We start from the raw sequence: 27,923 nt of genomic DNA, 5'->3' as shown, positions 1-27,923 counted from the left end.
ACCTATAGATGTATCTGTGCCCAAATTCCAAGTTTCTGGTGAGTTGATATAGGCAGTCTTCATTGTATAATAAAATAGGTCTTAAATCTAGTAGAATTACATACTGCATGATATGTTTTAACTTGGGAGAAAATTCTTGATATGTGTTAAGCAAAAATTGTAACTGGTTGAATATTCTTTTTGTTCACTTCAAATTATAGGAATAAGCAGCCTAAAAATGAGCAAGCCATTAAGCCACTTAATACAGTAATAGCAGTGACACAACAGAACTGAAGGGGCCCAAGACTTCCCTTTCCTGAGCTTCTTCTACTTGATAACCAAAATTGAGTTCCTTCGCTTTCTAAATTGGAGGAGTATGGCTTATGTAGAGGATAAAAATCCCCAAGATTAACAATGAAGCCCACCACACAAGTAAGAAAAACTTTTCAGATGATTGATATGCATACTGTTAATTTACATAATGCATATTAACATCTACAAAGAACAAACACCTGAGAAAACAAGACTAAAAATAACAACATTTACCAGTTGATCCTTGGCTTGGCACACCACTGACTGCTAAATTTTAAATTTCAGTGGATTACTGAAAATGCACAAATGAATAAAAATACATTTAATGATTAAGCAATGAGCTGCAGGGTGCTAACTGTTGAGAACACAAATACAAGCAGGTGAGTCTCTTCCTGCCCTCAAGGAGCTCACATTCTAGCAAGGAAAGGCAGTGTCTACTGGAGGAGCAAGAGTATAAATGACCCAAACCTGCCTTGCCAAAGAAGATAGGAAATCAAAGAGAATGATCTGAAAACAAGTCAGCTCCTGATTCCTCAGACTTGTGCCCTCAGCTCTCCCTCTTCCTCAACCAAACCATTCTATCACCACCTCAAATTGCATAATTTCTATTAAAACAAATCACAACAAGGGCAGCTGAGTGGCTCACTGGATTTAGAGCCAAGTCTGGAGACTGGAGGTCCTAGGTTCAAATGTGGTCTTAGACATTTCCTAGCTGTGTGACCCTGAACAAGTCACTTAACCCCCACTGCCTAGCCCTTACCACTCTTTTGCCTTGGAACCAATACACAGCATTGATTCTAAGATGAAAAATAAAGATTAAAAAATTTGTTTAAATTACATCATAGAATAATAGTATATTTGAAATTCATCTGCATTACTGAATTCAGCATACAAAAATACATATAAAACACCAAGAAATTTCCATGTGCCCAAATATGTATCAACGCTGAACTGAATTTTAATATGAAGTTAATTTAAACACATTGGTACACTTGCCAATAAGAATTAAACAATCAATAAACACTAGTAACAGAAACTATGCTGTTCTTTTCCAGAAAAAGTCAGGTATCCTTTTTCATAAATGTAATTTACCTAAATATGCAAAGGTAAATTGACCTGAACTTTGAGCTCAAACCCCACTTTTAGCACTTACTAACCATGAACAATTCAATTAACCACTCAAGACTCAGTTTCCTCATAGGCAAAATGGAGATAATAACTACCAATTTCAAAGATTACTGACACAAACGAGGTAACATATACAAATTGCTTTATAAACTTTAGTTTGATATAAATACAAGCAAATATCCTCATTCCTATATATCGTACCAAAAATTCATATTACTAGAAAGCATCCTATTATGCTTTAAAGTTTGCCAAGTACCATGGCACACAAAGGATCATAGATTTTGGGCTGGAAGAGACTAAGCCATCCAGGCTGACCTCTTGGCTTTGCAGACAAGGAAACTGAGGTCTAAAGAAATTCAGTGACTGTTCTAAGGCCACCCAACTCCTAAGTGGCAAGGCTCAAATCCTCTGGCTCTCAGATTAGAACTCTTTATTATACTAAATACCCTTCTCGATTTTCCTCATAATAGGCTTAGGAAATAAACGGTACCATCTCATCTTCTTCCACAGGAAATGGAACTCAGAAAAATTAATTGATTTGTTCTTACAAGCTAGTAAGTGATTGAGGTGGGAGTCATAATTTATGTAAAGTTGGTAGCATTTTTGTTTCTGAAAAAAAAAGAAAAAGTATGTAAGATATGCAATAATCCTCTGACTTCTTTCTTACCCCACATATAGTAAAACACTTTTCACTCTTCACTTTAGATCAATGGGGACTTCAATGCATCATTTCCATTAATTTATAGAATCAAATATAGCTATATCCCAAAAAATCAGACACCGACTGGATCACATTGTCCACGATGCAGCACTTAAAAAGGAAATTTATTATTGCTTAAATTGCAATTCTTCAACTTTATGAAGCTTTTGTGTTACCACAAAGTCACAAGGCAAGTGTTGGGGGAGGGAACTCAATTCCCCATAGGACAGATAAACCAAATCGATTATCTCTGCTTTTAATCCATCTTGGGTTGTTCTTCCACTGAATTCTTTCCATGGACTCACTGCTCTCAAGACTAGATTGACTCAGGGCAGATAAATGGCTCAGTGAGTTGAAAACCAGGCCTGGAGATAGGAGGTCCTGGATTAAAATCTGGCCCCGGATACTTCCTAGCTGTGCCACCCTGCACAAATCACTTAATCCAACTGCCTAGTCCTTACCACTCTTCTGCCTTGGAACCAATACCCAGTAACAATTCTAAGACAGAAGGTAAGGTTCGGAAAAAAAAAAAAAGACTAGATTGACTCAACCACTTTGATCCTTTTTCAAAGTCCTGTGGGCACTCACTGGCACAGCCCAACTGCCAGATAGTTTTCCCTAAATTCAGTGAATTTCTATTTCAATTGAAATTGTTAGTCTGTATTTAAAGCTAAATGTTAAAGGAAGGTGGGACTGACTACTTGCTCCCTCAGAGAATATGACTGGTTCAGGGATTAGAGTCACACATCTGTACATTTCTTTCCTAAAGTTGATCACTTCACTTTCAATTGTGTGGCTAAATACAAAACAGCCATATCACAGAGTGGCGAACCATGTGGTTATTAAAGGACTCTCATGACTTTCTTATGTTCCAATTCTGACCATCCATTAGAAATTAAATGTTGTGCCCTACCTTGGGATCAAAAACTGTCAGATAGAAGTTATAAAATAGATCATTCCAAAAATTCACCAAGTAGTATATTCAAAGGAGTGACTCTATAGGCAATAGAGTATGAATTCATATTTATCTGATATTCAAAAGCAGATTACCTATTATTAGAAAAATTTGGTTATGTAATGTCCTTTGTTCTTTAAGTTAACAAAAAATTTCACTACTGTTCTATAGTTTTAGAAAAGTGCCTTGTTTATACCATAAATTTTCTGGTATTTTCTAAACTCTTTCAATTAACTCTCCTAAATAAAAGTGGATATGAAGAATTACTCAAGAAAAAGAAAAAAGAACCTCTTACAGTGCCTAATTTTAGTGAAGTTTGAAAATTATTTTTTAAAATCATGTAAAACATGTCTTTCTGCCACAACATATTTCCAGCCAACATCCAGAAACATGTAAAAATCTCTTAGAAGTAGGTGCAAAGTTTACATGAAAACATCTCTTACTGCTTAAGTGACAAGAAATGTGGAAGAACAATGCTTAAAAAGTCAGTATATATGACATTAATTTCATGTAACAGTTAAGTATTATCAAGTGTAGTCATTTCCATGAATTCTGAAAACAGCATATTTGTAGGATATACTATTTAATTATTGCTGCAATAGAACTATATCAGACTCTGAAAAGGTTTAAAATAATTTTCTAAAATCAGTATTAAAAATAATCTGTAAATAAAGAACACCAACAAATGCTATTTACAAACATCTAAAATGACTGATATATAAATCTAAGCTTTTTAGTTGGAAATCTAAGAATACAGTAGAAATAATCTAATATTACAAGTACAAAACAAATTCACATAGAAAGTACATTCCACCTCTCAGTGTGCTCTTCAGAATTAATTCAGTAATTCAATGTAAATAACAAATTCATTTTAAAAGAACAAGTAATCTCTTCCCACAATAGCACATTGAAGATCTATTTAATTTAACAGTTAAAAGATGAACTTACCATAACCTTTAACTGTATGATCTGACACATAGGTTAAAATGTTTTCTTTTAGATAGACAAAGTCTGCCAAGAAACAACTTATTAAATGAGTACACAAATTGAAACATAGATTTGGTTAGAAAAAAAAAACAATAAATGACTGAAGTAGGTTGAGCTACAAAAAGCCGTATGTCAAATTCCAGGGTCATGTCTTTTACAATGGACTTTTCAGTTATAGAATTGCCAGTTTGCCCAAAGAACCCATAAAGTGATATAAAAGAAGACATTTAAAATAGTTTCAATGTGGGTGACACAGAGTTTCTTGTAAGGCTGGCATCATATAAATACTAAACAGCATCAGCAATAAGAAAAGCAGAGGCATATCATAAAAAAATCCAACTAGTAAAAGAACATTCCCAAGGAGGTGCAGGATTTTATGTTCTCTTTATATTGCTGTTTTGGGAAAGCAGGTAAGAACAGACTCAGGCAGTAGTTTAATTATTTAGGATGACTTATAAATATGAAATATTAAATTATAAAGCAAATGATATGTGATCAAAAAGATATAACAGAGCAACTAGCCAGCACTTGGGGAAGGGGTGGGGGAAGCACAGAACAAAACCCAAATTGCATCATGCCAAGGCCCTGATGAGGGCTCATGATTACTCTAAGAAGATAACCTAGAATGCGATGACAGCAGAGTAGCAGTTTAGAAACAAGCAATTTCTTAATGAGATGTTTGACTTAATGATGATTTTAGAAATCCCTGTCACTTTTTGGTATTATCTTACAGGAATGGGATTTATTTGACTGTTATATTTTCTTTATACTCCACTAAAATCCTGATCAATTTAAATCTGAATGGATTAGTAGTCACTTTACATTTTGTTCTGAAATATACTTAGGAAATTTATAGTAATCAATATATCTGATCAACAAAAATGTATGTTTCTAGTCCACTAATTAATTTCTTTTGTACTCAAATGCTGCCTTTAATTTGTTACAATAAAGTTACTTGTGCCCTCCCCCAAATAAAAGTAATATTTCAAACCCACTATTCAGTCCACCAGGTCATTAATTAAAGGGTGTGGCGAGGTCAGTGATGTTCTCACAGCTGTTACAAAGATTTTCTATACTATATAATATGATATAGTACATACAAGGTTTTACCTCGACCTGTGCACCAAGTAGAAAAGACTATAATTGGGAATTCAAGACAAATAGAAAATGCATTAGATTTATTACAGAAGTAGCTTAAGAAAAGAAAAACCTGTGACTATTGCTTACTTGGCAGAAATGACGAGTCAAGGCATTTAATCAGCAGTACACAAAATGCCTTCATGGAACTTGAACTCCTATTAATCAAACAGTAGAGAATGGTTTAAAAAGAAACCAACACACCACAAAAAGCCATTTTGGTGACGAGAATCGGGACAGGAGTGATTTAGTGGTAAATAAATATGAAAATAATCTCAGCTTGTGCCTAATTCATGTTGATAAGAACTTTTGTAAAGCTACCAAAACAACTTATTGCCATGGTTTAGAGAAGATGGAGAACACTAAAAAGGGAAAGAAGTCATATTGGTGAAGATTTATACATTTGTAGTTCTAAAAAAGTAGGCTTTTAAAATCTATTTTCCTTCTAATATTGAAATCTGGCATCTTAGTATTTTATATAGATGGTACCTGGTACCAAGTTTCAGCAGTTGCTTGCAGTTTGTTTTAAACTTAAAGTTTTTGTTTTTTTCACTGTCAGGATTAAATTTCAATCTTAAAGATGTGTACATAATAGGCACAAAATAGACAAAGTTAATATTTCTTTTAAAAAATTCTGCCATAATAAATTCAGCCTGTACTTTCCTTGCCAAAAGTGCACTCAGTAATTTTTCCAAAGCTTTTATCAATGAAGGTCAAATTTTGAAACTGCTTTTTGATCCAATAATAAAGGCATTAAACATCTATTGATAGATTATTTTTAAAAGAATATTGAAAAAGCAGTGTTGGAGAAAGGGGGTGGAATAGAGCTTTACAATGCTTAATTATACTTTTTCCTTGCATTTTATTAAAGGATTGCTTGCCCCAAACTGGCATGAGTAGTATTAGAGAAGAAAAAAAAAATTCTAATTTGGTCTTTAGATTTTTCTGGCCAGAAACATGAATTCTTAATTCTAGATGAAGTCTAGAACTCATCATTTTATCCTTTTGAATAATAGAAAAAATGAAAATTAGGAGGGTGGTATTTCATTTAGTGAAGTGATCAATTCTATCAAAGAAATTAAGGATGGGGAGTCTAAAAATACAAAAATGTAGTCTTCAGGACAACTACTGATGACAATGGTTTTTTCCCTCTTTTTAAAATACCATTATGCTATGATTCATTCTCCAAAAATGGTGTGCCCGTACTCTTAACTTCTGAAGCAAACAAAACAAAACAAAACGAAACACAGAAAGCATTGCACAGTGAAGACGCAGGATCAGGTGCCTTTACTTAGCTGAATGAAAAATGATCACAACCCAAATGACATTTAATGAGTATGTTCACCTTGCCAGAGAGGTCTATGTTCACTACCAGAGCTATTTCGCTAATTCCATATTGCTTATAAAGTCAATATAACTGCTGCAAAAAAATAAACTGTGGTTCTGAATACCCATTTACAGTTGATCTCAACAATGTGTCTGATGATGGAGACTGATTATCTGTTACAGGCAACAGCATCTGGTGGTTCTCCGTTCCAAGGGGAAGAGTTAATGGTAAAGTCATATCAGAAGGTTTCACATCTAAAGGTTCTGACAAAGGACTTTTCTGCATGGAATCTTGTTCATTAAAAGTGTTATCTCCCATGTTGGAATCTAGAGTTTTTTCAGATCCTGAAAGGAAAAAACAAAATAAACATTCTTAAAGACATCAAATACCTAGAAGCCCATCTGCTCTATTAACTGCTCCCAGAAGCTGACCTCCCTCAACTCCCACCTAAGTGTTTTCCATCCTTGGAATTTGGAAAAGCTAAATTTAAACCCAGCCCCAGACCCTTCTTATCCTCAGCTTCCTTATTTATCAAGGGAGATAAGATAATCAGGGCACTTCCCAAAGTGATTTTAAGGATCAAATGAGATAACCTGTGTAAAGCACATCACAAATCTTAAATCAATCTCCAAATGCTATATTATCAATGTTGTTATAACATGACCTCATGGCTTCTCTTTTAGTACCACCTAGAATGTTTTTACATGTGGATCAACATTTATTTAGCTACACTACATTTGTTTGTTTTTTTACCAGACTGTAAACATTTTGAGGGCAGGGACTATTATCCTTTTCTTGCCACACTGCAATGCTTCTACAATTGCAAGCTCATGGTCTAAGCATTCAAACTCCCCACATTAATAAGGTCTCTAAGCAACTAGGTGGCAGGCACAGTGGATAGAGCACCAGGCCAAGACCCTTCTTCCTACATTCAAATATGGCCTCAAACACTAGTTGTGTGGCCCTGGATAAAGTCCTTTAACCCTGTTTGCCTCAGTTTCCTCATTTGTCAAATGAGCCAGGTGCAGAGATGGGAGGTACTGGGTTCAAATCTGGCCCCAGACACTTCCTAGCTGGGTGACCCTGGGCAAGTCATTTAACCTCTATTGCCTTGCCCTTACAGCTCTTCTGTCTTAAAACCAATACACAGGATTGAGTCTAAGGTGGAAGGTAAGGGTTAAAAAAAAAAGAAAAAGAAAAGAAAACCCTAAATGGGGTCATGAAGGGTTGGACATAACTGAACAACAAAATACTTTACAAGTTATCCTTTTCTTGGTGACTCAGTGATGCCAGCTCATTATTACACTTGGTTAAGTGAAAAAACTAGGCCACTAGGAGCAGAGATTGTCTTATTTTCCCAGGCAGTGTGGTGTGGCAAATAGAGCACTGGTCTTGGGAAGACTTGAATTCAAATCCTGCTTCAGACATTCAAACTGTGTGACTATTAGAGCCAATCACAATCTTCCTGGGTCTTAGTTTCCTAATCTATAAAAAGGGGTCAATAAAAGCAACTATCCCTTGGGGATATTGTAAGATGTAAATGAGATCTTATATCTATATATACATACATATATATGGGTTTTTTTAACCTTTACCTTCTGTCTTAGAACTAATATATGTAAAATGTCATGAAGAAATGAATAATCAGTTTATTATTTGTTACTATTACTGCGTTATGAGCGTCTTGCCTCCATAGTGATTTTTACAGCCAAGCTATTTTGTTTCCAGTGCTAGTCTGGGGGCTGGGACATATCCTGGAATTGAGACCACAGATACATGAAATCTTAAAGACCTTCTTTCAAAATCTTAATCACTGGCACTCTGGGGCTGCTCAACTCTCCTAGCCATCAAGCTTTATGCTAACACTCAAATACTAACCTCTCAATCCAGCTTTGTCTGACATTTTTTCCAGTTGCTTGCCTTGATGGCACTACAATGCAATCAGTCCAAAAGCAATCATAGCATCTCTCTCCAACCAAGTTCCTTCAACTCACTTTCCTACTGCTAGCAGCCACATGGCCGAGGACAAGTGATTTCCCTGAGCCTCCATCTTCCCACCTAAACCTATCGTATAAGGCAGTGGTTCTCGACCTTTCTAATGCCGTGACCCGGCAACACACTTCCTCATGTTGCGGTGACTCCAAACCAAAAGATTATTTGGGGGCTACTTCCAAACTGTCATTTTGCTACAGTTCTGATTCGGAATGTAATCCCTGATATGCATTATGTATTCTCATTGCTACACATGGAGAGGTTGAGAACCCCTAGTATAAGGTTATTGTTAGGAAAGTCTCTGATATAATGTGAATAATTATTAATACTTTCTCAGAAGCCTGCCTATTTTCCCAATGTGTTTGCATATTAAACATCATGTCATAAAAAATATTAGGAAATAATCAGATAAGGTACATTCACAGCTCTGGGTAGAGTGATATATATATATATAAAATGTGATGACAGAAATTTCTACAGGAGACTAAAAAGCTTTTTCATGAGCAAAATGCAACTAGGTTAGTAAAGGAAGTAGATGACTGAGGAAAAAAATGTCAAATATCTCTGATAGTTGATTATACAGAAATGTATAGGCCCAAAACCATCTTAATAGATAAGCAAAGATACGAATACTAATGAGAAGAATTGCACACCATTAGCAACCATGTTAAAAGAATACTCCAAATCATTAACAATGGGAGATATGCAAATCCAAACAACTCTGGGCGGTTAATCACACAAGAATAATGAGTGCTGGGGATGTTGTGAAGGACAAGCACACTGATGTATCTGAGGGTGCTCCAATTCGGATTCAGCTCTCCATATTTTCTAACCCAGAGATTCTACTAAGCACACATCCCCCAAAAAGCCAATGGCAAAAAGACCTGTTATATCCCAGAATATCTGTAGCAGAATTCTTTGTAATAGCAAAGATCTGGAAACGAATCACTGATTAGGGAGTAGCAGTAAAGCAATGGAATATTATAGTTCTACAAGAAATTTTTAATATGACGAACATAGGAAGACTTTTATGAACTGACACTGAAGCAGAACCAGGAAAATTCTGCAGAACATCAATAGCATGTGTAGAAAGAGCCACTAAAGTAAGTGAAACAATGTGGAGCACTTGAGGAACTCTCTCAGACCCACTGTAGAATATGGCTTCTCCTTGCCATCCTCCAAGGCTCTGTCCTGGGTACTCTGCTCTTCTCCATCCCTTAATCTCATCAACTCCCATGGAGGCCATTATCGTCTCCAAAAACATGACCCTGTCCAGCTCTGTCCAGCTCTAACTCTCCTTGTCCCTCCAATGATATGTTACACCCACTACTCCCACATTCAGTAAATCTGGGCCTCCTCATTACCACCAAGATCAAATACAGCATTCTTTGCTTGGCTTTTAAAGCTTCCTATCCCTGGCCCCTTCCTACTTTTCCAGTTCTATTACATCTCACCTCCCCTTCATACATGCTGGGATCCAGCAACACTAGCCACCTTGTCATTTCCCACGAAAGAAACTCCATCTCATAATTGTGTTGGTTTTTTTTTTAACCTTTACCTTCTGTCTTAGAACCAATATTGGTTCTAAGGCAGAAGAGAAGCAGGGCGTAGGCAGTGGGAGTTAAATGACTTGCCCAGGGCCACATAGGGAGTATCTAAGATTGGATTTGAACCCAGGACCTCCTGTCTCTAGGCCTGGCTCTCAATTCACTGAGATACTGCCCCTTGACTGGGCAATTCATGCCTAGGAATTCTCTGCCTCATCTCCATTTCCTGGCTTTCCTCAAATCTCAAGATGTTTCCAAACCCCCTAATGCTATTAGTGGCCTCCTCCTGAGATGATCTATTTGTCCCCTCTCTCTTGCTTTGTACAGTTATCTGCATGTTGTCTCTACCATTAGACTAGGAGCTCCTTAAGAGCAGGGACTACATTTTTCTGGCTTTTCTTTAGATCTGTGTTGTGTAGAATATAATATTTAACAAAATTCTTGCAGACTTATTAGTCTTTTTCAATATGTGGCTTAACTCTACAGAACCATTTCCCCTTTATTCTTTGTTATAAGGAATGGCTAAGGAGAGAGGAGAGAAATTAAAAGAATAAAATTGGGAAAGATGGATGACATAAAAAGATCAATAAAAATCTGGGCTTTTTGAACAGCTACCTCACCAAGGACTATGGAGAAGCACCTGGTAGGTATGAGCAGGATGCTACATATAGCCTGTGAAGAACCTCAACAAAGAGGAGTAAAAGAAGTCATAACAAGGACCCTCAACCTGGTTTAGCCCATTTGCCCAGTGGTTTACCAGGGTAAGAATGCTACATGTGCTATAGCTTTTTGGGGCCACAAGTAAGAGTTGAGTAGTCCTAGACAAGCAGTCCTAGAAAGGGCTCAGCAAACCCTCACACCAGACATGCTAGTCCTCCCTGAACACACACACACTCCCAAGTAATATGTCTATGCACCTCTCAAAAGACAAGGATCTCACACTAGTATCAACAGCTGATTAATGCTCACAGAACATCTAAAAATTAAATCATTCTCATTATTATCCTTTCTTCCCTTTTCCTAGCAACCTGTCATCACAGCTACAGAATAAGAAGAGGATCACAAAAGAATGGGGGTCATTTGTATCTTTTTTTTGTTACATGGCTTTCCATGGCAAAATAGTCAACACACAACCAGACTACAGGTAATAAAACCCTCCAAATTTGAGTTAAGCTTATCAATGGCCTTCTTAAAATGTAATATCCAAAATAAAACACAACATTCTTGATGAGATCTGACCAGCACTCTCCTAGTCCTGGACAATATGCCTCTATTAAAGCAGCTTCAGTTCAAATAAGATTTTCATTGATTGGCTTGGATACCATATCATGAATTTATTTTAAGCGAACTGTAAGTCTATACATTAATTCCTATTACATTTCTTTTTATTAGATTCATCCAAGAGTTGTAGCCTGTTGAGCTCTTTGAGGATCATCTTAAATATGACATCCAATGTACACCTGCAAATCTCAGAGCATCTCATCAACATCTTATCCAAGTCACTGATGAAAATGTTAAACAACAGAGGATGAAGCATTAATCCCTGGGACACTCCACTGGTGATCTCATTCTAAATTCATCCTAATGACTAACTCCTAAAGTCTAGCTATTTAACCAGTTCTGAATTCTTATTTTGTTATCACCTAGCCCACAACTTTGCATCCTTCTGATGAGTTGAGATACTTGAATTTAAACCAGTTTGCTAAAATCTAGGTAAACTATATCTACAACATTCTAGATGTCAAAAAAAGGAAATTAGATGAGTCTGTTTGATCTCTTCTGGATGGAGTAATACTGGCTTTTTGTGATCACTACCCCTGGGAAGTAGTGTGTCATAGTAAGGTCAGATATAGAATCAGGAGAGCCTGGAGTCAAATGCCACCATTAACACATCCCAACTATGTGACCGTAGGCAAGTTACATGTCCTATTAGTACCCCCAAAGTAACTCTTTAACATTCTAAGCTGCAGGATAGTTGTTGCTACTCATTGACTGAGAGATTTCTTAGGAATTTTCTTCACCTAGGAAATTACAGGTCCACGCTCCCACTCCACCTCTAAAAAACAAAAAAATCTCTATTGGCCAATTCTGTTCTATTCTGTCCATTCCGAAGATCATTCTTCTTGATTGAAAGAACAGAATCCAATCTGGAACTGGTCAGTTACTGTCCCCTTTACCCCAAGCCCAGCCCTATGTGTTATGTGATAAGTCTATCAATTACTATTTAAAAAAAAAAAATCCACCAACTTTGCTGAGCCTCCTCACCTCTCCTACCCATTGTCTGCTGTTCTGCACTTTAGGATCCCAGGTACTATTCTTAGAGGGCCACATTGTACTCTCATATTCATCCACTACCTTCCCTTGCGCCATCTGTACATCCTTTTGCTGGATCATCCTCTAGCCTCCATTTCTATATCACAGAAGCCAATGTTAATAAGCCTCCTTTCCATTCTCCTTGTTGGTTTCATCAAGGATTCAATTAGATTTATTATATCTCTATTATGTCTATCAATTATCTCTATGCAGAAGACATCCAAGTGGCATAATTAGCCTTCATTTCTTGTATTTGAGGGAGGGAGGGAGGGAGGGAAAGAGGGAGACAAGGAGGGACAGAGAGAGCTAGACTTGGGAATCAGGAAGAACTGGATTCAAATCCAGCCTCAGACCTATCCTAGCTGTGTGGCCCTGGACAAGTCATTTCACCTCTGAGTTTCCTCATCTATGAAATGTAGATCATAGTAGCCCCTGACTCCCAGGGTTGTTGATCAAATGAGATACAATTACAAAGCACTTAGCTCAGTGACTAACATAGAGTAGGTGCTTAATAAATGCTGTTCCCTTTCTAAACCTGAATTCCCGCCCTGCTTTAGATACCCTGACAATCAATCCCCTAAAACTGTCTCCTCCATTACATCCCTCCAGTATCTACAACAGCTTCTCTTCCAACCTCTGTTTAAGGCCATTTCTGAGGACAGTGATGAGAGAGTCCCAGAGTCCTGGACAGAGAATACATTTGCTATGGAATCATCATGGGTCTTTTTCAATTGTTTCCTTCTGATTTCAGGCATGAAGGGCCTTAAAATGACCTGGATGAGGTCAGTTCTCCTGGACACTTTTTTCCCCTCCTGTTTCTCATTCAGATATATATGTATCTTAGTCCATACTTTTTACACCAGAGATTCACTGCTGGGTACATGGTCAGTGGTGAAAAGAATGGTTCTCCAACACCCCAAGATATTTACGGCACTATTGTTGAGGTAGCAAGTAACTAGAAATGAAGTAGCTGCACAAAGATGGGGAAAGAGCTAAACATATTAGTCCACAAATATAATGGATTCTATTATGCTATAAGAAATGACATGCATATGAATTCAGAGATGCAGGAAAAGACATGTGAAATAAACAAATGGAACCCAGAAAATAGTATATACAACTACAACAGGAAATATACAACATGTCAACAGGAAAAAACAACAATCTAAATTGAATGCTAGGAAATTTCAATGGCCAAGCACAGCCTCAAAAGAAAGCATATGAAAAGGTGTATCTCAAAGCCATGAGCATAGAATACTACATATAATCGAAAACTCTTAAAAAATGTTGGGAGTTTTACAAATTTTTTTCTTCCTCTTTAAAAAAAATTTTTTATAAGGGACAGCTTTTTGGGAAGGACTGAAGAAGAATACAGTAGAACCTGTAGGAGATATAAAAAGAAGAGATCAAAATTTTATTTTAAAATAAAAAGGGGGCAGCTAAATGGCTCAGTGGTTTGAGAGCCAGGCCTAGAGATGGGAGGTCCTAGGTTGAAATCTGGCCTTAGACACTTCCTAACTGCGTGACCCTGAGCAAGTCACTTAACCCTCTTACCCTTACCACAATACATAGAATTGAGTCTAAGAAAGAAGGTATGGGTTTAAAAACAATTTTTTTAATAAAGTAAAAATAATAAAAAGATCAGGTTAGAGGTCCCTTGTATACACTTTATTTTCTCATATTATTTTGTTTTATTATGCATATGTTACAATGATATTGTTGTAAAGAAGAGAAAGGATAAATCTTGTTAATTGAAAAAAAAATTTTTAAACGAGAGACATAGAGGTGGAACAAGCTGTCAGGGGAAGCAGGAAGTGTTTCTCCATTAGAAGTCTCCAGGCTAATGTGGGTAGTCCTTGGCTGGGTATTTTATTAGGGCCTGTGAGAGGTAGGAGCTCGATTCTGCAATCCTGCATGATCATTCCCTGCTGCTGCCACACACAGAAGAGGGCCCCAGAAGCCTCAGTCTGGGATTAGACTTGAAGTCTCTCCAGACCAGAACACAGCCCACCTGGGTCCTGCTGGCTCACTGAAGGTCAGCCTCCCCCCAGCAGGAGGCACTGAGAACCAGGACTGTTGTCTCTGCCGGTCCTCCCAATTCTAACCAAGATGCACTGACATTAAATCCCAACTTTTTTGCTTCTCCTCTTCAGAAATTTCAAGTCTTCAAGGTGGAAGCAGACTTACATATAATGCAATTATTTCTTTTAGACAGAAACATGTCAATATAGCATTAAGCACTTACCAGAATGGACTTTTGTTTTGTGCTTCTTTAAATTTTTTATATCAGTATAGGAATTTCCACATAATTCACAGATAAATGGTCTTTCCCCTGGGATGAAAAGAAAAAGTTTAGTTAAAAAAACTCATCATTTCTAAAGATTGGCAGCTAAAGCAAAATATATACATATCAACAGGTACATGAACCTAATATGGTTAAATATCAAGTTGCTCTTAAATATAATTACAAAGTTTTTGTTATGTCCAATTCTAAAAACAACAAAAAAGTTCCACAAAGTCTGATTTAAACACAGATAGGAACTCCTTTCTCTAAAAAGAAAAAGACCTAAAACTTCTTCTAAAATACCACAAAATTTCTCCTTGTTTTCTTTCCATAAATTTTGATTCGATAAAGTAATAGTACCACAAAGTGATAATTTTTTACTAGTTACAAATTTCCCTTACTTGCCAATATTGTACATAAATTTTATTTAAATCAAAGCAGGGGGTTGGAGGTAGTAGGCTTAATATTAAAAAGTCAAACAAATGGAGAATGTTATTAGGCACTTCCTAGACAATACTAAGGAAGAAGCCATTTTAAAAGGATTAAAAATAACCGACATCAATGTTGTTTTCCTCGGTATGCCGTTTTCACCTTTTACAACAGTAACTATTTTCTTCATTTTAGTTGAATTGCTTATAAGAGTATGTCTGTTTAAAATTTATTTTTACAACTCTGTACCAAACTTTGGGTTATGGCTTACATCAAAAGAAATTATAGAAAGCGAGAACAAAGAATAATACATTCTCCCTAAACACAGACCTGTATGGGATCGAAAGTGTTTGTTGAGCTCTCCTGAGGAAATAAAACTTTTCCCACAAATACCACATATGTATGGTTTTTCACCTAGATGAAAAATAAAAGATAGCGAGGTGGTGTACTATACCAGTAAAATATTTTATCAATTACAGATTACCTCAAATAAACTATTCTAGAATAACATTTCAATTAAAACCTCTAATCTCCTAAAAGATTTTAGAGGGATGCTAGCATATTTTTTAAAGATTCAACTTCATGAATGTTAGTAACTAATATTTTTTACTTTTAACATAAGTTGATTATTTTCACATAAGGTCTCATTTCTATAAATATCTCTTCTGGTAGAAACAAGTTTTGAATTTTAATGTAATTTTTAAAATTCATTTACATTTATCAACCATTAAAAGCTGTAGAAATAAGAAAACTAGTGCATCAATAGAAGAGAATAAATATATAACTGAGACTATTAAAAACAGTCCTACAGAAAGAAAACCTGCAAAATGTTTCAAATTAGATACTATGAATTTGAAGGGCATTCCTTGTAAGATACAAGATAGAGAAGTTGAAATTCTAAGTTGAATAAAAAAATTAAATCATCATTCTTCTCGATTTTTTTTTCCAGTCTATAAAATTTTATGAAAAACAAATGCCATGTGCCTGTTATTACCAGGATGGCCCTAAAGAAGACTTTGGCTTTTTTGTTTAACTGTACACTTGAATGAATGCCCCGGGAAATCTATGCTCCACCCTCTGGTACAGGACCAGTCTCGAGCTGTGCCCACACCACTCCTGGAATCTCTCTTCGCCCTCCTCCTCTGGTTCATGTCTCTCTCTCTCCTTCATCCATCACCTTTTCTCAGCCAATTCTCACCTGTATGTTTTCGAGAGTGAGTTATGAGGGAGCTAGACACTGCAAATGCCTTCCCACACGTATCACACACGTAAGGCTTTTCTCCGGTGTGCCGACGAACATGGTAAGTCAGCGTGCTGGCCTGAGCAAACCTTTGTCCGCACCTGTCACATACATATGGCTTTTCTCCACTATGCTTCCTAGCAACAGAGAAGCAACAGAAAATGGTTAAAGATCAGACCAGGACAGAGGCCACCCCAAACACTGGCCAACAGCCTGGGGCAGCTTCCAAAGCAGCTTCAAAGGTCAAGAGTCAAGCTCCCCCACTCAGCCTTCACTTGACCAGTGTTTCTAAACAGAAGCCACTGTTCCAGGTATCTCAGAATAGGTTGGTAGAGACACGAGATCCTGGGTTCAAATCTGTCCTCACACACTTCCTTAGAGGTTGAGAGTTTAGAGGAACCACTGGTCCAGACCCTCTGCCATTACAACAGAGAACTTCCAGAGGAGAATACCTTTATCTAGGAAACCTGGCACCTTTCCTGCAATTCAAAGAGTTCCCTGAACTGCCTGGAAGACTAAGGGAGGAAGTGATTGCCCAAAGGCATGGAGCCAGGATAGGTCAGAGACAGAACTTGAACCCAGGCCTTCCTGTCTCCAAGGCTGGCTCTCTATCCACTATACCATGTGATATCTCAGGTGTATGTGTGTAAATAAATGAATAATTTAAAAAACATATGTAAAATTGATGTTCCATCAGCTCCTCACAAACATTAAAATGTCCCTCTTGGATGCCCATCAATTGGGGAATGGCTAAACAAACTGTGGTATATGTTGGTGATGGAGTACTATTGTGCTAAAAGGAATAATAAAGTGGAGAAGTTCCATGGAGACTGGAACAACCTCCAGGAAGTGATGCAGAGCGAGAGGAGCAGAACCAGGAGAACATTGTACACAGAGACAAACACACTGTGGTATCATCGAACGTAATGGACTTCTCCATTGGTGGTGGTGTAATGGCCCGGAACAACTTGCAGGGACCCAGGAGAAAAAAACACCATTCATAAGCAAAGGATAAACTATGGGAGTGGAAACACCGAGAAAAAGCAACTGCCTGAATACAGAGGTTGAGGGGACATGACAGAGGAGAGACTCTAAATGAACACTCTAATGCAAATACTATCAACAAAGCAATGGGTTCAAATCAAGAAAACATCTAATGCCCAGTGGACTTACGCGTCGGCTATGGGGGGTGGGGGGGGGGAGGAAAAGAAAATGATCTATGTCTTTAACGAATAATGCTTGGAAATGATCAAATAAAATATATTTTAAAAAAAAATGTCCCTCTTATTTGGCAATTAATTCTAAATACAAGAGGGTAGCTGGATTGCTCAGTGGATAGAGCCAAGCCTGGAGATAGAAGGTCCTGGGTGCAAATCTTATCTCAGACACTTCCTAACTATGGAACTATGGGCAAGTCATTTAACCCCCATTGTCTAGCCCTTACCACTCTTCTGCCTTGGAACCAGAGCTTAGTATTCATTCTAAGACAGAAGGTAAGGGTTTAAAAAAAATTCCAAATCCAATTTAATCTTAAGAACACTGTTTCTGATTATCCTACCCCACAAGAGCTGGGAGTGCTGCCTGGTGACCAACTGAGGCACATGGACAATTCAGCTCATGCTACTTTAACCTTCAGGGTCTACTAGCTAGTCAAGATTAGCAGCAGCAGGAATTAGAAACTGTTAATCTTTCCAAAAACTTCTGCCTTTGTTGAAGCCTCTCTAGACAGTGGGAAACAGCCACAAAGCTATGTCTTCTCCCTCAGAAGTCCTCCTCTGTCACTGTCAGCACACAAACGTTTCTTGGAACAGGCCTGCTGTCTTCCAGGCACTGTGCTATGTACTCGAGTAGAGGAGGGAAGGAAAAACAGGATGAATAATAACATGAAATCTGAATGGTCCTGAAAAATGTAATATCTACTCTTAAAGCACCATCCATATTCCTCTAGGAACGAGAGCACTCGGAATGTGCCTATTTTAAAAATATCATCTCCTGTATTGTCCCAGCACCCTGATGGAAGGCCACCAGACTTCTGACCATTTGTACACATGGAGACACTGAAGAAATGCCATCAGGTCAAAGTCTACACTGGAATCCAGACTTGAACCTAGAACTGCCTAATGTACTCCCACACAGTACTGACATCCTTATTACTATGTCAAGTAACAGACTGGTAGATTTTTCTTACCTTCCATGAATCTTGAGATTACTAGAAGTTGCAAATTGTAAATTGCATACATCACATTTATAGGGCTTCTCTTCACCATGATGCATGCGACTATGAAAAACCAGCTGGCATTTTTGAGCAAACCCTTTGTCACAGAGTTCACATCTATATGGCTTCTCACCTAAAAAAAAAATTCAAAGAAAAGCATTTATATTTAAAAGGAAATTTTGTATTGTACTTGGCTGGATCCAAAAAGGTGAAGAAGTTCGTCATCACTTTCCTATTTATCTGCACAAAGGAAGGCTAACTGACTGCAGCAACCAGATCTTTCTCCCCTCATTCAATGAAAAGACTGATGGGACAAGAATCAGTTAGCTTCTCAAAAATATGGAGTCCAATATAAGGGAAAAGAGCAATAGGAATATTCATTAGTACAAGTAACAGTGAGAGGAGGAGAATGCAAGCTCTGATTACTTCAATGAAAACAGTGGCAAAGACCTAGAAGTGGATCAGCTAAAGGGAGAAGTTGACAGAGAGGCACTCTGGCAAATAAAAAATGTCAAACACTCATAGAGGATTTTTAATGCCTTCAAAATGTTTGCTCCTCTTAATGACTAGCAGGCTAAGATCAAATTGAACAGCTTGCTTTTAATTCTGAAAAATTACAGAATTAGTGCATTATGTATGTATTCTGGGCATCAGGAATAAACCATGAATATCATGAAATCCACATTTAACAATACTTCAACAATTTAATACTTCTGATTTTTTTCTGTATGCAAAAATATACAGATCTCAAGCCACAAATAATCAGGACCCTAAGGAAATGTTAATTAAAAAAAAACACATACACAAACTTACCTGTGTGAGTTCTGACATGCGTTTTCAGCTGGTTACACTGGGTAAATGCTTTTCCACACAGTTGGCAGACATAGGGCTTTACCCCTTTGTGGATTCGCATGTGTCGCCTTAGGCTGCTGGCTTCTGAAAACACTTTCCCACAAGTGTTACACATGGGCTTGGTCTTCGGGTACCTCTGATCTAGGTCTTCTCCAGAGGCCTCCAGCTGGTAAGTGTTCGGAACACTAGCTATGTTAGACATACAGTGCTCTTTCAAAGCACAGTTTGGCTGTGATTTTCCCCGTTTCTGTTTTACTGTGACCGTTTGCAAAATGATATCTTGTGTTGTAAAACTATCATCTCCCACAACTGAAGTTAGCTGGAGTTCTGAGGTATCATTTCCCTGTGCAATTTGTTCTGTTACTGGTGAAGGCAATTTATTTAGATCTAGAAACATGTCAACAGAAGAATTCTCTAACAGGTCACTGGAATATTGTACTGGCTTATTCTGCACATTTTTCTGGGAACTAAAAGTTGTCTTCTTCTTCTTTTTGGTTTGAGGAGATTTCTTTTCTAAAGGCACCTTCTTAGCATGTGCCTGAACCAAATCAACAGAAGTTTCTGATTTCTCCCTGTTGTTAAAATCTCGAAGAGTAAGGAGACAAGTCTGTTGGTTCAGCTCAATGTTGCCAGTAATACTAGATATCTCTGTAGAAGAGGGATTAGCAAGAAAAGCAAAATCTTCCATCTTTATCTTACACTTAGTGACCACCTCCTCCACTTTGAGATAGTCAGCAGCCTGGTGAATTTCTTTAACATTCCAACTGCAAGGAAACAAGGCTCAATGACAATATTCTGGTCAAAGAAAACCTTTTATTTTTGATAATAGGCCAGGTAATTTAGAACAGAGAAATCAACATGAATATTAGTAAATTAATTTAGAACAAGGTGCAAATACAAAATTATAACCTCCATTTTACAGGGTCTGAAAACATAAACAATTCTGAGACAGAAGGGTAAGGGCTAGGCAAACAGAGTGAAGTAGCCTGCCCAGGGTTACATGGCTAGGAAGCATCTGCACTAGGCACTTTTTAAAGGGGTAAATACAGGAACTCCAAGTTATACACACTTCAACTTCACCTTCCAGTGTCCTAGGGCACTCAATTTTTGGATATCTTCAATATGCTTAGGAGAAATGAAACGGGAACCTTCAGCTAAAACAAATCCTAAATACTCTACTTTTGGAAGACACCACTGAACCTTTGATTTTGAGATCTTGTGTACTCTCTTATATAATTACAACAGATGTTTGTTATCTTCTTGGCATGCTTTAGCATTTGGTGAGGCCAAGAGCAAATCATCCACAAAGTATATTAAAATGACTCTTAAACTCGATATGTGCCAAATCTTATGCCAAAATTTGGGAAAATAAAGTTGAACTTTTTACATAACCTTGAGGTTGACTACACCACATATATTAAGACCCTTTTTGGGTGAATGCAAATATGTTTCAAGAATCTTCATGGATAGGTATTGAAAAAAGGTAGAACACAAATCTACTACTGTGAAATATTTAGTAGTGCTAGGAATAGAGAAAATAATAGTTGATGGACCTGGAATAACAGGGTGTCATTTGATAACATGATTATTAATAGCCCTTAAATGTTGAACAAATCAATAAACAGGTTTTCCATTTTTGTCTCATTTTTAATAGGCAAAATAGACGTATTGTAATCTGATTTGCATGGGATTATCATTTTCTGTTTAATTAAAGAATTTATCACTGGAGTAATTCCTTCGATTGCTTTTGATAATGGCTATTGCCAAATAGACAGAGGTGGGCCACTTCTCATTCTAATTTGGACCGGGACAGCTGATTTAAGTAGGCCTACATCAGTAGAAGATGTAGCCCAAAAAGATTCAGGTATATTAGTTCTTTCCCCAATAAATTCATAGGGGAGTTAGGCATTAGAAGGAACAAATGTTCCACGGATAAAGGTCCCACAGATACTATGCATGGTGTAAGCTTTTGGACTTCCAAAGGTTCCAGACACCCTGACAATATTAATAGAGCCAATAGAATGACAATTAGAATAAGGTGTATTCATCAGGACAAATCTTGATGCCCCCAGTATCTAGAAGACAATTATGTAACATTTCCAACTTTTAGCATCACATGTGGTTCATTGCTATCTGGGAGAGAATGGACTAGGATGACTGGTGTAATTTTATAGAAGTCTGGAAAATCAAATGTTTCCATCTTTAATTCCAGAGTCCTTTCTCCCCTCTCAACCCTTCATAAAGATCTGTGTGAGCCTCTCTGAGATTCCTCTCATTGAGGAGGATTTACATTTTGGCTATTGCATGGACATGCCCCATTTTGGATATATTATAACATGTCATTTGCCTCATTTTAGTTATTAGTTCTATCATTCCCATAATTTCCATAATTGTTATTTCTGAAATTGTTTCTATTATTTCTAAAATAGTTGTTGTTCCTAGAATACTTATTCCTAAAGTTTCCACCATTATTCTTAAAATTATTGAATAATTGATTCCAGCATTTGCAATTTATCATTATGTATCCCCTTTTTCTGCATAAGTAACACATTGGGCTTTGGTTTGTATATTCTTGCACAGGAGCCATAGCTAACCCAAAATTTGTATCTCTTTTTTAAAGTTTTTCCTTTAATACTTTCTTAATACATCCATTAAATCACTATCATTGTCATCTTTTCTTTAATGTCCATTATACACATATACTGCCACTCTCCTTAATTCATCAAGGTCCATGTTCATCTGGTTAGGACAACTGGTTTTAAAATAGTCCTTGACCACCCTGCAACAATTTTTCACAAACTGCCTTCTCAATTGTCTAATATCCCTTTCTCTGATCAAATCTAGAGCTATATATCTTCCTCCTAGTTCTATGAGTCGGTCCATGAACTGTGAAGGATTTTCTCCAATCTCTTTAGTTTCTCAAATTTTGTCCAGGTACCAGGTCTGTCAGAACATGCTCTCACTGAGTTAAGTACTGCCTCCCTAGCTTGACACAATCTCCTGTAGTCCTATACATCTTTAAAATCCCATCGAGGGACCTGCAGAGGCCAATGAACTACACCCATTCCCCAAACCTCATTAGTAAGCCTGATAACCTTATCCTTTTCCCTTTTTGTTAACAATTCATCTAGCAAATGCTCAAAATCAATCCAGTCAAATTGTTGGCATATGGTTTCTAGCCTTTTTATAACAGCCATGGGTTCCTCCTCAAAAGAAGAGGTCCTCGGCTTAAATCCCTCAATATCCTGAGGGGTAAATGGTCTTTGATGTCTAATATTAACTAGCTCTTTTTTGGAATTAAAAGTTGGTACTTCTCTTAAGGGGAATAGAATTTTATCTTCTTTCTTTGGGGCTTTTGCTTTAGTTGCCTTGGTGGAAGAAGTATAAACAGTAGGAGAGGCAGGTTGGGTAAAGCAAGAAATAATTTCATTCTGTTGAGAAATAGTTTTGGCCATTTGAGAGATGCTATCTTCAAGGTGTGCAACTCTAGAGTGGTTCATTCTGTTGAGAAAATTTCAGCCATTTGAAAGATACAATGTTCCAGGTATGCCACTCTAGTTTCCATTAAGCTATCTTTCAGCTGTTTTCTTTCTTAGAATTAGACCAAATATTTGATAAAGTTGGTATCCTTGAAATAATCCTGACAGAACAAATAATCCCAGAAACAGTAATAACTGGAGGCAATCTAAAACTGTGAGATGTAACATCTCAATCTCAGTAAAGTTCTCTGGTAGTGGGAGTTGTTTGACATAGAGTGGAACCTCCTCCTTCACTACCTCTCCCATGATATCTAGCACTTCTACCCTTTTGCCTATTAATGGAAAGGAACAGAAGATTTAATAGATTAATCAACCTCCTAGCTGGCTCACCAGGCTGTTAAGGGTTAATTTTGGTAGTAGTTTGACAAAAGTGAGGAGAGCAGTTTGATTGATAAAAACACTAAATTTAATTTTTAAAAAGTTCAGATAGAAAATAGAAAGGAGGAAAGAGATTATTACTCTAATACCTTATGACTATACCCAAAATCCTAAACCTACCTAAAATTTCTAAAAAACAGGCAGATCAGATCTAACTTATCTACACTACTCCTACCTAGAAATATATTCACTACCTACCTAAGGTAATCAATAAACATTAATCAATTACAACCTCCTTAAATCCATTTCTCTGTCCTGTCAGTAGTAAAAAAAACTGTCAGTCACAGAGACAAAGACAGCCCAACTTGCTCCCTCCAAGACCAAAAGTAAAAGTCCTAATTGCCTATTGATCCTCCCCTATAGATCTTCCTCTCTCCTAGGTAATGGAATCTTCAGCTCTGGCTCACAGAAGCCTGTCAGAACTCCTCCCAGATGTGCTGCTCTTACTTAGAAATCTTCTGCTCTTAAAGAGACAGAAGGAGAGAGATAAAGAAATCCCTTTAACACTGTTCAGAAAAGATTGGGGTCCCTTTTACACAGCAAATCCCATAAATGACCAAGAATCCCTAGTACAACTTACCTGACAAGTAGTCACCCAGCCTTTGCTTGAAGACCTCCACTAAGAGGGAACACGCCACCTGCTGAGGAGGCCTATCCTATGCCCGGTCAGGCCAGCTCAAACTGGGGGAAGTCATTTCTTACACAGAACTAAATCTGTTATTTTTGTAAACTCCACCCACTGCTCTTAGCTCTCTTTTCTGGGGCCAAGCAAAGAAAGTCTCCTCTCTTATCTAAAAGCCCTCATCACCCACAAGCTAGGAGGCTCGATAGAGGCAGTCACAGAACTGCCAGAACCAGAAAGAATCTGACTTCATGGCTCTTCCTAAGAAGTTTCTCTTCCCTTATGGGGAATGGAGGTGAAAAATAGACCTATCATGCGCTTCCCTTTTTCTCTCTAACTGCTTACAAGGTGGATAGAGCAGCGCTTCGAGGAACAAGCAGAGTCCTAGAGGCCTGGTGACCAGTTATTTACTGAATACTCTACACATAATGCATTAACAGGAGGTCCTAGAAATGTTTGACACAACCCTGTCCTCCAGAAGCTTGAACCCAGTAATCCTTGTTTTGTTAATTAACTAGTTATATGACCTTGTTTGGGTCAATCTTTTAATTTTCAAGAATCTCTATTTTCTTATCATAAAATAAATGAGCTGAACTAGATAAGCTCTAAGGTTCCCTATATCTTAGCCAATCACTTTCCCACAAGCATCTTCTAAGGACTTTCTGAGGTCCCCTCTCTTTTCTATCACTGAAGTAGGAAAAAATCTTAGTCATGGCTAAGCTAAAATATTATTAATGATACAACTATTAAAGAAAAATAAATTCTGAAAGTTTATTTTTTAAATAGTGCCAAATACTTGAAATTAACGCCTTCTTTGTCTTCCTCTAAATTAATCTATTTGTCTTCAAATTTCAGTCATCAAAAGAAGCTGTCATGAAATTTATTCTTTTTTTATTTAGTTACTAGAATTTCAACCATATTGCTTTCTGAAATTTTTCATTATAAGTATATTGTATTTCCATCCTAATGTGAGTTAAGTAACCTTTCTCTCAGAATTAGCCTGAAAATTTTAATGTTCTAACATCCAAGCAACTAAGGATGCTGGCATCTTCAAGAGCTTTCAAGTTGAGAACAGAAATTCAAATCAGCCTTAGGTACTAACTATGGGACCTGGCCTTCTCTGCCTCATTTTGTCAATCTGTAAAATGAGGGAGGTGAGCTCAATGGCCTCTAACATCCCTTTCAGCTCTAAAGTTATGATCCTGTCATTCAAATATGTACTTTTTTAAGTTGGAAATGTTCTGTATAAGAGTACATAAAGTAACTCATTTCTCCTTATGGACTATGGTTAGGCCTCTAGAACTTAAAAATGAGAAAGCATTCCAAAGTTTAAAATAATATGGATGCCAGAGGAAAGTTTAAATGTTGTACTTTTAACCTAAAATACCTTAATGCTTGTGCAGCCCTCTGTAAATAGTACTTCAATTTCACCCCTTTCATACTTAAGAAAATAAGGGGTTCCTCATATTAGGAGAGAAGCTAAGTAAGGAGAGGCAGGGTGGAACTAGACTATGGCTGACTTGTCCGCTTTTCTAGACCAAACACCAGCAGTCAGCCTTGAGGATCCATGTGAAAAGCCAGCATCGCTCTCAAGGAAAGGAGGGAAGTGGGAGCCAGCAGGGGCTCTGGCGGCTGGAATCCATCTCCCCAGCTGCCCCTACAAGCTAAGCCCCCCGGAATTCTTTCCTCTGCCATTGGGGAGCTGCTCCTTCCAGAGGTGTGACTAGCAACTCTTGGTTCCTTTTGGGGATGGTCATTCTCTGACCACACAGAAGGGGCTGCGGCCTTTTTTAAAGCTTTTCTTACAGCTCCTGCTGAGCCTGGAAAGGCAAGAAACAGTAGTGAGAAGAGCATCTCTGCTGTGGTTTGTTCCTTTCTGAAGGTATTTTTTTTCTTTTTGGCTGGCCTGTGGCTTGCTTGTTAAAACCTTTCTGCTCCAAGCCTGGCAAGGTTGTGCAGGAGGGTGGAGGCCAGCTGGGCCTCCAAAGGCTGATCCTGCCCAGCATGCCCTGTGCCTGGAGGCTGCAGACGGGAGCTGCCCAAAGACCAAGTGGGAGTCCAGATGGGACCACCAAGAGGTTAGGGTCCCCATAAGGTCTCCTAAATCTTAGTCCCACCTCCAAAATGCTCAGACCATCGTTTGGCTGGAAGCTCCATCAGTTCCGAGATGGGCATATCAAGTATCCACAACTGGGTAGAAAATGCTTTCTAAGCGCCAGTGAGCTGGTGGTCATTGTCTGCCCTTCACAGCTCTGCCTGGCTTTCTACCTGCTGCTGGGGGGAGGGGGGACAGACATGACCTGACACAGGGCAAAATCCCACTAGAGGAAATGGATAAAATCTGGGGACAAAACTGAAGGTTTCCTTGACCAAAAGCTCCTTTCAGCAGCTGAGACTGGCCATGAGCTTCCCAGAGAAACCCCAAACTCCGGGCACTCAGACGCTCCTCTCTGGAACTTGGGACACTTCCAAAGGCTCCGGAGGGTTGGGAGAGTCGGGAACCCACCCCAGAGGAAGCATCAGGTGGGAGGAGACAAAGGGACCCCCAGACTCCTCCACAAGATCAGGGGAGGGGCTGGAGATCTCCCACTGCCCCCCCTTCCTCTTCTGTTGAGGACAGCTGAGGAGGTTGACCAAGATATTCTTCCTCCTCCCCAGATTCTCCTCGAGTTCAGCAGCTTCTCCTCCAGCTCCTGTCATGTCTCCTGTCCTGATTCTGCCCCATCCCCACCGCGGCCCCCCAGAAGCCCGGCAGGCCCCTGAGCTGACCAGACTGTGTCCCCCGGAGCTCCCTAGGCCTCGCGGCGCTCTGCCTCTGGTCTTCCTAACTTCTACGGAGCCGAGCTCGAGTTCCCCCCCATAAACTGTGTCAAACTTTGATCCCGCGGCTCCGGGGCTGTCTCATGGAACGTCCAGGGGCTGCAAAGCAGGGCCCTACCTGTCCAGGTGCAGCGTGCCGGTGTAGATGAACTCAAGCAGCTTCTGGAAGCCGTCCGCCTTCACCTGGCTCTGGTCCAGGAAAACGTCGGCCGGCGGCGGAGAGTCCCGGTACACAGCCCCGAAGTACTCGCTGAACGAGGCCAGCACGTTGCGGTGTGCCCGGAACTGCTGCTCCCCGATGACCACTGTGCAATCGCACAGGAAGCCCGCCTCGCGCTGCGCGTTCAGCCGCTCCAGAAGGTGCCCGCAGTGGTGCGCCGCGGCCGGCAGCATCCTGGGCACCGGGCTGGGGTCTTCGAGCCAGGCCGCCCAGGGGAGGGGGTTGAGAGGGCAGGGGTCAGACCTAAGGGGGCGGGAGGGATGGGGGAAAGCGGCAGTCAGACGGGGAGAACGAGTGTAGTGGAGGAGAGGGAGAGGTCAGACCCAGGGGTCGGGGGAGTGACGGAGAAAGGGAAAGGGTCAGGTCCGGATAAGGAGATGCCCCGGCCGGAGGAGGGGTCAGACGCGGGGGTGGGGGTGGGGGTGGAGGAAGGGAAGAGGTCAAGTCCAGATAAGGAAAGGGGGGACAGCGGGAGAAGGGGTCAGACCCAGAGAAGGGGATGCCGAGGGGCGGGAGGTCTGCGGTCTGGGCCGCTTGGCGTCGGGGGCCGGGGGATGAGGGTAGGGAGGTCAGACCCCGAGTACTGCCGCGGACACTGAGGCCTGGGGTCTCCGGGGCTGATCCAGGTGCAAGGAAGACGGGTGAGGGGACCAGGCCTTTAGGATCAGAGCCCATAGGCAGAAGCCCCGTGGGGCCTCTTTAGGCTGGGGGACGTGTCTATATCCACCAAGGGGGTGCCTTTAAAGAGCTGGCCGACTGTAGAACTCGAGCTGAGGGGAAAGCCTGCGGCGCGGCGCGCGGACACCCTGTCTCACCTGGTGGCACCCACCCGGGAGGCACTTTCTTCACTCGTTCGACGCCATGTCAGAGGGACGTCACCGCGCCCGCCGCGCTCCGTCGCCCCGGATCCCGGCTTCCGCGCCCGCCGTGCTCACTTCCGGTCTGCG

The 27,923-nt window shown here is 39.3% G+C and overlaps 2 protein-coding genes across 10 annotated transcripts in view; one reads left to right on the top strand and one right to left on the bottom strand.

Moving 5' to 3' along the window:
- The window catches only part of LRRC34 (leucine rich repeat containing 34), a 50,911-nt gene extending 39,230 nt beyond the window's left edge, over positions 1-11,681 (top strand). For 2 of the 6 annotated variants that reach the window (XM_056807393.1, XM_056807392.1), the window contains exons 13-15: positions 10,581-10,707; positions 11,089-11,208; positions 11,457-11,681. The gene's annotated coding sequence lies outside the window, so the exon portion shown is untranslated. Of the gene's footprint in view, positions 1-200; positions 2,663-6,707; positions 6,842-10,580; positions 10,708-11,088; positions 11,209-11,456 lie in introns of those variants that run through there. The other 4 variants (XM_056807395.1, XM_056807398.1, XM_056807397.1 and 1 more) reach the window with 4 other exon arrangements.
- Positions 1,226-27,923, bottom strand: MYNN (myoneurin). 4 transcript variants are annotated; one of them, XM_001365731.5, is made up of 8 exons: positions 27,792-27,923; positions 26,875-27,219; positions 19,359-20,161; positions 18,519-18,678; positions 16,289-16,467; positions 15,421-15,504; positions 14,623-14,709; positions 1,226-6,869 (listed from the first exon to the last, which is right to left on the bottom strand). In XM_001365731.5, exons 2-8 carry the CDS (start codon positions 27,147-27,149, stop codon positions 6,607-6,609), a joined length of 1,851 nt encoding a protein of 616 aa, XP_001365768.2. In that variant the 5' UTR covers positions 27,150-27,219; positions 27,792-27,923; the 3' UTR covers positions 1,226-6,606. The 4 variants fall into 4 exon arrangements, with proteins under 4 accessions (XP_001365768.2, XP_056663368.1, XP_007502305.1 ...); XM_056807390.1 differs by having other exon boundaries at positions 27,806-27,911; XM_007502243.3 differs by lacking the exon at positions 15,421-15,504.

Source organism: Monodelphis domestica, chromosome 8, assembly GCF_027887165.1.
Source record: "Monodelphis domestica isolate mMonDom1 chromosome 8, mMonDom1.pri, whole genome shotgun sequence".
In the NCBI taxonomy this organism is placed as follows: domain Eukaryota; kingdom Metazoa; phylum Chordata; class Mammalia; order Didelphimorphia; family Didelphidae; genus Monodelphis; species Monodelphis domestica.
The sequence above is the reverse complement of the archived record's forward strand: the minus strand, read 5'-3'. Positions and strand labels throughout refer to the sequence as shown.